Raw genomic sequence first — 14,034 nt, 5'->3', positions numbered from 1 at the left:
AACGGTGTTTCACTTGTGTTATGTCAACGACTTGTGTACTACACCATGCAGTGGTACGCTGGGTCACCGCAAGCATCAACGCCCACAAAACTATTGTGTTCTACTCGTGCAACCATCTATGCATAGACACGGCTCTGATACCACTGTAGGGATACGTTGCATAGAAAACAAAAAATTTCCTACCGCGAGAACGCAAACCAAGCCAAGATGCAATCTAGAAGATGGGAGCAACGAGGAGATGATCGAGACTCACCCTTGAATATTTCCAAAGCCTACAAGATGAGGCTCTTGTTGCTGCGGTAGACGATCACTTGTCGCTTGCAAAAGCGCGTAGAAGATCTTGATCACGACGCCACGATCGGGCAGCACCTCCGTACTCGGTCACACGTTCGGTATTGATGAAGACGACGTCCTTCTCCCCGTTCCAGCGGGCAGCGGAAGCAGTAGCTCCTCCTTGAATCCTGCAGCACGACGGCGTGGTGGCGGTGGCGATGGAGAACTCCGGCGGAGCTTCGCTAAGCGTTGCGGGAGAGGTGGAGGAGGTGGGGCGGCTAGGGTTTGGGAGAGGGAGAGGTGGCCGGCCACTATGAGGGGTGCGGCCACAATGGCTTTGGTGTGGCCGGCCCCCTCCCCTTGCTCCTCATTATATAGGTGGAACACCCAAGAGTTGGTCTACAAGTCTTCGAATAAGACCCCAAACCAAAACCTTCCATATGACATGAAACCTACCCAAGGTGGGATTCCCACTTGAGGTGGGATTCCCACCTTTCCTTGGGAGGGTGGCCGGCCACCCTAGGGAGTCCCCTTGGGACTCCTCCCCCTTAGGGTTGGCCGGCCATGGGTGGTGGAGTCCCTCCGGGACTCCGCCTTCCAAAGTGATTTCTTCCGGACTTTTCTAGAACCTTCTAGAATCTTCCATAAATGCACCGGATCATTTCCAAACTTGAAATATGACTTCCTATATATGAATCTTATTCTCCGGACCATTCCGGAACTCCTCGTGATGTCCGGGATCCCATCCGAGACTTCGGACAATTACTTCAAACTCCATTCCATATTTCAAGTTCTACTATTACAACATCAAACCTTAAGTGTGTCACCCTACGGTTTGTGAACTATGTGGACATGGGTGAGAACTCTCTCCGACCAATAACCAATAGCGGGATCTGGAGATCCATAATGGCTCCCACACATTCAACGATGACTTAGTGATCGAATGAACCATTCACATACGATACCAATTCCCTTTGTCACGCGATATTTTACTTGTCCGAGGTTTGATCATCGGTATCACTCTATACCTTGTTCAACCTCGTCTCCTGACAAGTACTCTTTACTCGTACCGTGGTATGTGGTCTCTTATGAACTTATTCATATGCTTGCAAGACATTAGACGACATTCTACCGAGAGGGACCAGAATATATCTATCCGTCATCGGGATGGACAAATCCCACTGTTGATCCATATGCCTCAACTCATACTTTTCGGATACTTAATCCCACCTTTATAACCACCCATTTACGCAGTGGCGTTTGATGTAATCAAAGTACCTTTCCGGTATAAGTGATTTACATGATCTCATGGTCGAAAGGACTAGGTAACTATGTATTGAAAGCTTATAGCAAATAACTTAATGACTTGATCTTATGCTACGCTTAATTGGGTGTGTCCATTACATCATTCATATAATGATATAACCTTGTTATTAATAACATCCAATGTTCATGATTATGAAACTAATCATCTATTAATCAACAAGCTAGTTAAGAGGCTTACTAGGGACTCTTTGTTGTTTACATATCACACATGTATCAATGTTTCGATTAATACAATTATAGCATGGTATATAAACATTTATCATAAACATAAAGACATATAATAACCACTTTTATTATTGCCTCTTGGGCATATCTCCAACAGTGTCGACTACCGGAGCTCGGCGCTGCTTCATCGCCAAGTGGTTCGTCCCCGGAGGTGGAGAAGCGACCGGCGGATGCGATACGGCGTCAGAAGTGTGTTGTCGAGCATCTTGGCACCTGAACTCGACGTCTCTGTCTTGAGTTCGCCGACGATCTGTGGCGGCGCCACCCATGGACTTGATTGCGTTTTAACCTTTCTTTCTAGGGTGTTCTCTGCATATCTAGAAGCCCCTTCTTCAAATTTTAGGTTTCTTAGTGCGAGAGTTGTAAAGGGGCTTCTTTGCAATATGTACCTGCCAGTGTGACGAATGAAAGCTTCGTCTTCTAGACCCTGGATCCTTGTTAAAAAAAAAAAAAAACAATGCGCCTATGGGCTATGGCACGTTAGAAAACCGGTGTTGGAGATGAGATCCCAACAATGGCGACGCCGCCGCCGTGCGTAGTTGTGTGCTGCTGACTTCCGACATGCCACCGGCTTCCCCGCCGCCGCCGCCACAGCCCCCGTCTCCGACATCTCCCATGGCCTCCTCCCAACCTCTGCCGACCTCTCCCTCGGCGCTTCTCGCGCACCTCGCCGCCGCCCTCTCCACCCCGAACTGGTTCCTCCACCCCTCCCTGCCGCATCTCCCTGCTCTCCTCGCCCCGTCCCTCCCCCACATGCTCCACGCCCCACTCCCGGTCCGCCTCGCCGCCGCCGCCGTCCGCGCCGCCGCGCCCTCCCGCCACCTCCTCGGCCTTTCCCTCCCCATCCTCTTCCGCCTCCACTCGCTCTCCCCGCCCCCGCTCCGGCCCCTCTTCAGCCGCCCCTTCGCCTCCCTCCTCACCCACCTCTCCCGCTTCGCCCTCAACCCGCTCATCCTCCGCCTCTTCGCGCACATGCACCTCCACTCCCCGCCGGCCCCCACGGGCGCCACCTACAACGCCCTCATCCGCTCCCTCTGCCGCAGGGCCGACCTCGCGCGCGCTCTCCGCTACCTCAGCCTCATGGTCCGCTCTGGCTGGCACCCCGACGCCTACACATTCAACTCCTTGATCCTGGGCTACTGCCGTGCTCACCGGGCTCCCGCTGCTCGGGATCTGTTCGACAAAATGCCCCTCAGAGGATTTCGACACGACGTGGTATCTTATGCTGCCATGATTGAGGGGCTATGCGATATGGGGAGGATTGATGATGCCTTGGAGTTGTTCGGGGAGATGGAGCAGCCAGATATGCATACGCATGCAGTCTTGGTGAAGGGGTTGTGTGAAGCAGGGCGGGGGGAGGAGGGGCTCCGGATGCTGCAGAGGACGAAACAATTTGGGTGGCGGCCAGATACTCGCGCTTATGCAGCAGTGGTTGATTTGTTGTGCCGGGAGCAAAGGGTCGTGGAGGCTGAGGAAATGCTGGAGGAGATGTCTGGCAGAAGGCTGGTGCCATCCGTTGTTACGTGCACTGCGGTGGTCAATGCGTATTGTAAGAAGGGGAGAATGAGTGATGCGGTGAGGGTGTTTGAGAAGATGAAGCTGGGGTGGTGCAAGCCCAATGTGTGGACATACAATGCGCTCGTGTGGGGGTTCTGCAAGGACGGGAAGGTGCACAGTGCAATGGCTTTGTTGAACCGCATGAGAGCACACGGAGTAGAACCAGATATTGTGACATACAACTTGCTGATTCGGGCCCAGTGTGTCGATGGGCACATTGAGAGCGCTTTCCGTCTACTTCGCTTGATGGAAGGAGATGGTTTAGCTGCTGATGAGTACACTTACAATGCTTTGGTGGATGCTCTCTGCAAGGATGGGAGAATCGATCAAGCTTGCTCCCTTTTTGACAGCTTTGAAGATAAAGGCATTAAACCTAATCTGGTCACATTTAATTCATTAATATACGGGTTATGCAAAGCTGATCAAGTTGATGCTGCATGGTCATTACTGGAAAAGATGGTCTCAGCAGGTTTCACACCAGATACCTATACATACAGTCCATTCATAGAAAACCTGTGCAAGAGGAAGGGGTCAAAAGAAGGTCTGTCCTTTATAGATAAGATGCTAAAAGAGAGTGTGAAGCCCACGACAGTCAATTATACCATTGTAATTGACAAGCTATTCAAGGAGAGAAACTATGGATTGGCCAAGAAAATCTGGGGTCAAATGGTTTCACTAGGTTGTGATCCTGATGCAGTTACTTATACTACATCTATGCGTGCTTACTGCAATCAAGGAAGACTAATTGAAGCAGAAAAGGTTTTGGGTGAGATGAACAAAAGTGCGGTCACTGTAGATACGATTGCTTATAACACTTTGATGGAGGGGCATGCAAGTATTGGGCACACAGATTCTGCAGTCTCAATCTTGAAGCACATGGAAAATGTTGCTTCTGTGCCAAATCAGTTTACTTATACCATCTTGCTTAGACATCTCTTACAAAGGAGACTAGCAGAGGGTGTGGTTTTGAATGCAGCTAGTGTATGGAAGACCACAGAGCTTACTGACATCTTTGAATTGTTTGAGATAATGAAGAAGAATAATATTGTTCCTAGCACGAATACTTATTCTGCAATCCTGGAGAGGTTCTCTGAAGATGGAAGATCGAAAGAGGTGACATCATTGGTTTCTCGTATGAAAGATGATAATATATCTTTGAATGAGGACATCTACACTGCTGTCATAATTTGCTTATGCAAATCAAAACTGTATTCATATGCATGGGTGTTGCTTCGCTCCATGATTGGTCATGGTTTTGCACCACAACTGATGTGCTATCAGCACCTGCTTTGTGGGCTTATTAGTGAAGGACAAGCTAATATGGCTAAAGTAATATTCGGAAACTCTAGGTGGGAGGACTACAATCCTGATGAAATTGTGTGGAAAGTAATCATTGATGGCCTGATCAGAAAGGGCCATTCAGTTTCATGCCAGGACATGATATCCAGATTAGAGCAGATGAACTGCAGACCAAGTAATCAAACATATGCAATGTTAGCAGAGGAATTGTCTACCCGGGAATAATATACTGCAACATTCACAAGTTGAGCAACGCAGCTGAGCAAAGTTTCCACCAGTTATGCAAAATGTACCTTATCATGAGCTTGTACCCTCACATGCTGGATCCTACTATAGACACCGGAGTTGCAAGTTACATTGATCATTCAACACACACTGAGTTCATGTTTTATTGCTCTCTCAAAGGTACTGCGCCGATCCTTGATGTTGTGATTTCTGACTCTTCTTGCTACCGTCATATCATAGCGTACTCTGTATTTCCAAGAAGCTTTGACCAAAATGTTAGATGGCAAATTAATCTTGTTCCACTCAATGATCACAACAACTTCTACATAATTGAAGTGGTCTTAAATTTTACTAGAGTTCACTAGGTTTCTGACTATTGTTAAAAGAACTGTCGATACACCACTGCAGAAACTGCCATCCCGTGGGCTCGCTGCACTGTGCAAGAGGTAATTAGTATTTTAGTTTGGAACATTGGATCAGAAGATCCAGAATAAGTAGTTTAACTGCAACCTCAACGTATAACAAACTTGAAATGTTGATGTGTGCTTGTTCTTCTCATTTTATTTTTTCGAGAAAACGCAAAAAGCCTTTGCGTTTCATTTCATTGAACAGAGAGAAGGTTTACGGTTACATGCCCCCTAAGGGGTGATACAACACGGTTGGGTAGGGAAGCAAACAGGGTGGGAGCTAGTGTACATCCCAGGTCTGGGGTAGGATCATGCGTAGCCCTTGGGCTCCTGCCCTTGCCCAAAGAGCAGCTTCCTCCTTGATGTTGTTGACGACAGTGCTGATGGAGGGTTGGGCTCCATTGAACACGCAGTCATTGCGGTGCTTCCAGAGCATCCAGGGGACAAGCAAGGTGATGGATGCCAGGCCCTTATGGCTGGGAGCTGGGGAGCTTTGCCGTGCCCTGTGCCACCAAGCGTGGATCGAGTCGTCGCGTTCAGGAGGGTTACAGGTGGCGCGCAGCCAGGCAAGAACCTCGAACCAAACCTGCTGGGAGAAGCAGCAGCCTGTCAAGAGGTGTTGCATGGTTTCCATCTCCTGATCGCAGAGCAGGCAGCGGGGGTGGTGTAGGAGCCCCCGGCGTTGCAGGCGTGCGGCCGTCCAGCATCGGTCCAGGTTGGCAAGCCATAGGAAGAACTTGACGCTCTGTGGTGCCCAAGTGCGCCAGGTCAGTCTCCAGGTGCTGCAGCTAGTTGAGCCTAGGAACATGGCGTTATAGCAGGATTTGGTGGAGTAGACTCCGCTGTCGTTCCACTTCCAGGCCATGGCATCAGCCTGGTCCGTCAGCTGCACGCGTTCGAGCCGGCGCCACAGCAGCAAATACTCGCCGATCTCCGGGATCCCGATGGTGCCATGGATGTCGTGCGCCCAGGAGTGGTTGAGTAGACCGTCGGCGACCGTTCTGATGCGCCGTCTGCGCTTGGGGATGCACGCATATAGGCGGGGCGCAATCTCGCTGATGGACCGCCCGTCGAGCCATCGGTCTTCCCAGAACAGCGCCGTGCATCCGTCGCCGAGGACCATAGTCGTCGAGGCGAAGAACAACGCGCGTTCCATAGGGGAGAACTGCAGGTTGAGGCCCTGCCAGGCCCTGGACGGGTCCGTGCGGCTGAGCCAGAGCCAGCGCAGGCGCAGAGCGATGCCGGCTTTGTCCAGGTTTAGGACGCCAAGGCCGCCGCGATCGATGGGGCGACAGACTGTGCCCCAGTTCACGTGGCAGCTGCCACCGTGCGCTTCCTTGCGGCCAACCCAGAGGAAGCCACGCTCAATCTTCTCGATGAGCTGCAGCGTTTTCTTGTCGGGGGCGTGGACGAGGAGCTGGTGTATGGGGATCGCGCTGAGCACGGACTTGATCAGCTTGAGGCGCCCGGCCTTATCCATCAGGTGTGCTTTCCAGGTGGGTAACTTCGCTGCGACGCGATCGATCGTGGGTTGCATCTGGGCCCTGGTGGGGCGCCGGATGGTGAGGGGAATGCCTAGATATGTGATGGGAAGCTCCACAACGGGGCATCCCAGGCCCGCGGAGACCGCAGCCACAAGTAACCTATGTCGTCGATTCATTAGGTCACTACTGGGGCCAAGACTGAAATGTAGATTAGGAAATATTCATACATCTCTGGAAAAAGGACACTGCATAGCACATATTCCTTGACTTTTCCAGTCTTTTTGTTGTACTCTCTGCTTGTCTTCGCATGGTATAGATTTTCCAAGTAGAAACATCTTTTTTTTTCAAGAACAAGCAATCAAAGGTGCCTATCATTTTCATTAAGATTGGATGCAGAAGTGCAGGACATATACAAGATGTGTCTCTTGCATGTGGTCATGCCACCCACCACTAACTGGACACACTACTAACTGCTACCCACTGCACACATAGCCAACTCCCAGCAGCCTAACTCCTCTCACAATTGTTGCGCCACTTGAATCATTGTGCCGCTCTTGCTCTCCAATGTCCTTGCATTGCGCCCTATCCAGATGTTCCACATCTGTTTTAATAACGGGGCAGTTGGAATGTAAGCTGGGTTTGAAACTGAACAGAAAAACAACACTTTTATATGCAAAATCATAAATTTGACACCATGTTCTACTTTTTTTTTTTTTAGAAGAATGAGCTACTTTGGAGTTTCCAAGAATGCTTCTGAATGATCTGAGAGTGAACATGGGGCTTCAGATTATGCATACATTTACATGAGACATTGAGTTCTCCTGGAGCCAAAAGACAACCAACACCAGGTTCCAGTTTATTCAATTGGTTGTCCGAAGAAAATTGGTGCAGTCTTAGTCCAATTCCAATATATGTTCATTTGAGCATTCCTTTTTTGTCAAGGGTTCCTTGGTGATCCTTTGAGTTTACAGATGAAGTTCCTTCTGATGTTGGCAATTGAGTAGATTAATTTATTTGGTGCCACAGCTATAAGTACATGGCAGGACTGAGAGAAAAGTTAATTGCATCCTTTGACTGCGGCAATCATTTATGCTAAACCATCAGCATCATACAAAGAACTGAGAAGAGGACCTTCTTGGACTTGTACATTCTGATGCTTTTGTTCTCGTTCTATAGATCAGTATAAGATGATTTGCCTGTAATTGTCTAAACAAATGTTGAAGACAAACAACAGGTCAGGTTGGCCACTTCCCACTAGTAGAACTTTCGGCTAGCTTTTTTTCTTTTTTTTCTTTGAGGTCATTGGTACAGCTGCTTGGTCCATTTGTAGGCAAAGGAATGCAAAAGGAAAAAATTCAACAAGGTATAAACCCTAGTTTTAGCTCCTTGTCCTACTCTTTCAAAAGGGGCATTGTCCTGCTTTCTAGAAGGAAGATCTTAGGCTGCCACTCATTTCCTGACTAGACAATTTGTATTTTCTTGGGCTACGCCTTTTGTGCATCCTCTTTCCCTTCATCCTGTACATGTTTTTCCTATTTTACCATAGGGACCCTCTCCTGCAGTTTTCAGCTCAAAAAATATAAAATGACCACTGGCCTTTTGTCAGTTGCTGCAATCTTGAAAGTAATATCACTTCCAAAGTTGAGCATCTATGTGCCTATTTTGTCAGTGTAATATAAATCATAAATGACATAAATTCTGGACTTTATATGTGAAATACTGTGCGCCAAGAGCCAACACTATCTCTTGCAATCAAGTTATTGAGGTCTGGGTCAACTAAGAAACATTATTTGTACCAAGTTATAGAGGTCGAGTTTTGTTCTTCCTTTTATATCTCTTGCACCCATGGATTTGCTGCACTAAGCAATTGTACATCCATCCATGCACTGTTGCTGAAGTGTATATCACATGCGTTATTCAGATTTATAATGCTTTGGCTCTGAAACTGTGTACTGATCTACGGTCCGTTCTTACATCTGACTTCATCTGTACGAGGCCTTCTAATTTAGGTTGTCCAGGCATAACTGCTTTTGCAAAATGTTTGTTACTAGTACAACCTATGAGCTCACGTTGTTCATCTCTTACTAGATGACCCAAGTAGTGTGCACGGTATAAATTCAAGTATACCTGGTGTGCACGGTATAAATGCAAGTACCTGGTGTGCACTATGTAAATGCAAAAACCTGTAAGGAGCTTAAATGTATTTTGATTGATGATTGTTATTTTCCTTTTCAATAGGTATACGGATACCATGTTCGGCCAATCACAGGATATCCATCCGTGAGACTTTAGTAGGGTAAACCCTTTTTTGGTGTCTTCAAGATATATAGATTTCTTAAAAGAAAATTCTTACTATAGAAAGCCCAGTTATCCTGCATTGAAGATAATCAAATTAATGATGGCTATTAATCATGGAAGCAATGATACCAGCACGGCAATAAATATTCTGATAAAATTGTATCGTCAATAATGCATATAAATGAGGCAAGAAGAAAGTCCACTTTTAGTCCTTAAATTTTAGTGAAAGTCTGCATCAGATTCCATCCCCGCAGTTCCACGCTAGGCCCGAGAGCCGCGCCCCCGGGCGCTGCCTTGACGACTTATCGCGGTGAGGCCAAGAGAGATGCTCCATGGCTTCCTCTAGGGTTTCTGAAATCGGCAAGGGGTGCAAGGTCAGGGGTTGGGGTATGCGTGCATATGGTAATGCAGGTGGACTCTCCGGCAGACACAAGAGGAGGGGAGGCGCTGGACGACCCCGAAGACCCCATTTGCCCTCTCTAATTTGGTATTATTTCGTTTTGTGCCCTAGTCCGTCAGATGTTTGTACTGGATACCAGTTTCTAAACTATGACACTGTATGATCTCAAACTGGTTACCAATCAGCAGGGTCAAGCTTCGGCACTGTCCACATCTTCCTATCTCTACGCGCTCTCCCAAGGTATACTTCTCCTTTCCAAGTAGCACATGCATGTCTCCTTTGATGTCTATGCCTGATATATCTTTTTTACTTCTCAACCTTCATCAGTCTCTGGAACTTGCACTCTACCTGTTTGTGTTAATGCATGGAAGAGATTACTTTTTTTTAAGACTGGACATCAAAATGGCCCATCTCAGCAACTAGAGTATGTATTTAATTGATTTGGAGACATTGGTCTTCAACTGGTAGGCATTGTCTTCTGAAGGTATCAGTTATCTGATATTCAAATAAATCTTTCTTGCAAAAATACCACAACGATCTGACACTTACGGCAACATTTTTGTATTGCATCTAGAGTGTGGGTCTCTGATCTGCTATCATTGTGAAGTTGAGCAATATCTGAATGTTTCTGTAATTAAGAAATTTCAGAACAACGAGGTGATGAGTTGGTTTAGGTATTTCAAGACTCCAATAATTAAGTGCTTATCTTTTTCGTTGCCAAACCTAAGGAGCAGCGCTTCTGCATCTGGTGGTATATATTCTCTGTCGTTGTGTAGAGCATACTTTACATACGTTGTCTTGTTTGTTCTCGAGATAAAATGTATCTCTGTAGGAAAGGGATACAGTTGTATTACTCCTGTACACTTTCATTTTTTAGATTTCCTGTTGATGGGACAAGGACGGGAATGACAGATGTTTACTACTTCTAGCAAAGATATTACTCTGAACTAGATCACTCTAATTGGTTGCACTTTTTTCTGGCTTAAGAGAGATGATATTTGCATTAACTCATAATGTGCTTTACTATTCCTTTGTTGGGTGCATTTGTCTCACTAGGATGGCTCCATAATCAGTGCTTGATTTTATTTTCATTGTAGCTACTATTTTTGGATGTGATGCTTCTTACAAGCAAGCATCAAGCGGAGGCAATTGCAGGTGCTATGGTTTCAGACTTTTGAATCGAATGATGTTGCAGAACAGAGATGGAAGAAGGATTCAGAATTCTGGATATTTTTTTAGACATTTTCCTTCCCTTAAGAGATTTCGTTTAATTGTGCAAGTGTCACGTTTCATTGGTATGCAGAAATCATCACTCATTCTCATCTTTATGTAATAGCATGCTTTTGTCAAACTATGGTAAATAGATCCACTATAACTTCAATACTGAAATTCCATTCAGATTTACTATGGCATTTTTTTGCTAATGTTTAGCTCGCTGGTATTTCCATTCACCAGTTACTGTATTACAGTACCTTGAACCTTCTTCAACATACTGTATCTCCCTTCTTAAACACATATTTAGGTGGCTTTTGCTCTGTAAGCTTTTACATTGCAAGTCTATTTGCTACTTCTGTGTTTATCAGTATCTATCAATGAACTTACTTGAGGACTATAAGTGTGTAATTAGATAATTAATTTACTATAGTTGGAAACTGATTCATAGTTCAGTAGCTGTGTACTTCAAAAGCTGATCTGAATATGATTTTTAGTATGTTATGGTTGAGGGACCAATTTGTGTCTTCATTTCTTGAGTAACAGAAAGCTTGAGAAACTTGGATTTTGTCTTAATTACTCGACGCATACTCTTTTTGAATCATTCAAATTTAGTTTTCTCTTTTACTGCAGAAGAACCAATTAGGCTGTATCTAAAGCTAGCCCGCTATCTAAAAGTGATTCACATAGATTTCTATATGATTGCAAGATTTTTTTTCATGTTAATCTATCTTGGTTCATGTATTTCAGGTTACAGACCCATCGACGCTTTTGTGCAGTCTCTTATCTGTTTCTTCTATTATTTTGAAAGCCCTTATAGAAGGTGACACACTACAAGAGTATTGGATATTTTGTTGTTCCTGAGTTCATTGTATATGTACCAAAAGCTTGAAAGCAACATAAGCTATTTTTTGTTTCCTCTTTGCACCCAAGCTTAGCATGAATATCCAGGTACATGAATACTTCTCATTATGTGTGTATATTAGTATATAGTAGTACCTAGCCATATTGATGTTTCTGTAACAGTAGCATATTTTTTTGGTGGGATAGTAACATAACATGTATTCTTATACAATGCTAAGCTGCGAGGATAGCCACAATTATTTCCTTGTATGAGCAAAATAAATGTAATTTGTTGTTTACTGATCTTAATGTTCTTAGTTTACAGGGTTATTGTTAGTTGATGGCTAATTTTGTTGGGTTTCTTGCTTAAAAGTATCTCAGAGAAGGCAATTTGGTCATGTGGACACTCCCCCTAAACCTGACAACAGTTGTTTTTGAGCTATCAAAGTAAGATAATTGGTTGCAGAACAAACTCATGTCCCGCCCTTCAATTGTTTCATTAGCTGTGTTTGGTTGATATTAAACTAAGTTTTAAGCGTGGTGAATACCCAGCCTGCTGAGCCTCTTCCCGCACGAGCTCCGTGGGCCGTTCAATCCAGAGTAGGAGCTATCTCTTGGACATTAGTTTGGGCCCCATTGCCCCTAGCCGGAGAGCCAGTTGGTTCTGTCTGTCTCCGTCCGCTGCTCCGGGGATGTGGGTGGAGGCACACTGGTGCTTCCACGGTGGCCAGTTTGATTTTTCAGGTTTTTGGATGTACCTGTTTCATATTAGATTGTTATATTTGCCTCGATGCTTATGGCATTTTCCATAAAGTTATACTAGAAAAGCGTAGTATTTTTTCCAGATGCCTTTTGCCATCTTTTAAAAGAATGGTATCATTGGGAAAGGTCAGATGGCATGCTTCTAACTCCAGGTGATCATTCCGTAAACGTGTTGAATAACACGTGTGATCCATACTCCATGTGCCAATGTGCCTAATGTTTAGTTTTAGACCTATTGTTATTCAAAACTAATTATTTTCTCTTACACTGCAGTCTAAGCAGCTTCATGACATATATGGATAGGTCGAGCATGTCATTTTTTATTTTCGCATTTTTGCTTTGACCATTGCAGGCCTGCACAGGGACACTTTCTCCTATGTTAATTGCTCTCCAGTTATACCCCTTTTGTTACATTTATACTGGATATGATGTAGGCTAAAGCGTTCGAATTTTGAAGTATTTTTATTGAAGCTTCCTCATTATTAACTTTATTCCAGTGATATTAGTCTGATTGTTGGGTATAATAGCGTCCTTTATATGTATCTTATTTGTAACATGTTTCCCATTGTGATGTATTATCATATTAAAATATTTTGGGTAGATACTAAAGAGATTGTATTCTACAAAACTACACCAGCCATCAACACATGATACACGTAAAAACCATAAACACAATGAAAATCGTGAACACATTGTGCCAAGTGTCATGCAGACCGAGTTTCATTTATTTAAAAATTTCACCAAATACAGCGCACTGTTGTGTGATAACCTCAGGCAGGCGGCGAGGCGAAGCTCGCGTGTCCGTCTAGTACATGAATAGGGCCTATACATCACTAACAGAACGTGGAGATTTGACATTGTTACATAATTGGTGAAGGTACCAAAATGGCATGGGTTTTTCTTCGTCGTCCTACATCCATGTTGCTTTGAACCGTTATGCTTTCAAGGGTGTGGCGTGCCGCTGCGCCAGCCTAGCTGGTCCATACTACACTGCGTGTAGCTACTTTCCTATATTTGATTTTGATCCTAAGAATATTCAAAGAGATCTTATTTCAAAGATAGGTACAGTCATTATTTTAAAATATAGAAAAAATGCACATCAGGAGTACGAAAATGGAGATTTGAAATTTTTACAAAGTTAGTGAATATACTAATAATATAATGTGAATGTATGGATTTATTTTCTACAACTAAACAAAATCCATTATAAAATAGGTTCATTTTATTTACAGCGAACTGCAGAAAAATCTGAACTCATAAGTTGATCAGTATATAACTAAAATATCTTATATGGTTCATATGATGAGAACGACTATTTAGTTCATTTTATATGCAGTGAACTGTATATGTCTAAAAACATCTTATATGGTCCATATCTGAACTGGTACCCCGATCAGAAGAAAAAACATATACTATATGTTAACTACATTCAAATTACATGATTGAATTTTATATTTCATTCAATATGCACTGATTAGCTTTGTTACAAAGAAGTCATCACCAAAGTTTAGAATAGCGGGTTATACTTCTTAGCGGCGATATTTTCTAGGCTCTAAAGAAGCTATAGCAGAGCTAAGCCATTTGCCGTTTTTCTACAAAATAAGAAGAATTCTAAAAAAATAGGCATTGAAAATTTGTATCACTTATAAATATGACAAGAATTTTAGTGATTCAATGATACAAACTTGTACTTAACAATTATGATGATTATAGTAATAAATTT

At 44.3% G+C, this 14,034-nt stretch overlaps 2 protein-coding genes across 2 annotated transcripts; both read left to right on the top strand.

Moving 5' to 3' along the window:
- Positions 1 to 2,385: 2,385 nt before the first annotated feature.
- LOC124690421 (pentatricopeptide repeat-containing protein At5g65560-like) lies at positions 2,386 to 8,053 on the top strand. The gene is made up of 2 exons (XM_047223809.1): positions 2,386 to 5,085; positions 7,515 to 8,053. Exon 1 carries the CDS (start codon positions 2,386 to 2,388, stop codon positions 4,903 to 4,905), a length of 2,520 nt encoding a protein of 839 aa, XP_047079765.1. The 3' UTR covers positions 4,906 to 5,085; positions 7,515 to 8,053.
- Positions 8,054 to 9,623: 1,570 nt separating this feature from the next.
- On the top strand, positions 9,624 to 12,213 carry LOC124692761. Its single transcript, XM_047226192.1, has 3 exons — positions 9,624 to 9,734; positions 10,592 to 10,789; positions 11,457 to 12,213. Exons 1-3 carry the CDS (start codon positions 9,644 to 9,646, stop codon positions 11,531 to 11,533), a joined length of 366 nt encoding a protein of 121 aa, XP_047082148.1. The 5' UTR covers positions 9,624 to 9,643; the 3' UTR covers positions 11,534 to 12,213.
- The last annotated feature ends 1,821 nt before the right edge of the window (positions 12,214 to 14,034 follow it).

Source organism: Lolium rigidum, chromosome 2, assembly GCF_022539505.1.
Source record: "Lolium rigidum isolate FL_2022 chromosome 2, APGP_CSIRO_Lrig_0.1, whole genome shotgun sequence".
Taxonomy (NCBI): Eukaryota; Viridiplantae; Streptophyta; class Magnoliopsida; order Poales; family Poaceae; genus Lolium; species Lolium rigidum.
Note: the sequence above shows the minus strand (reverse complement) of the source record. Positions and strands in the feature narration are given on the sequence as shown.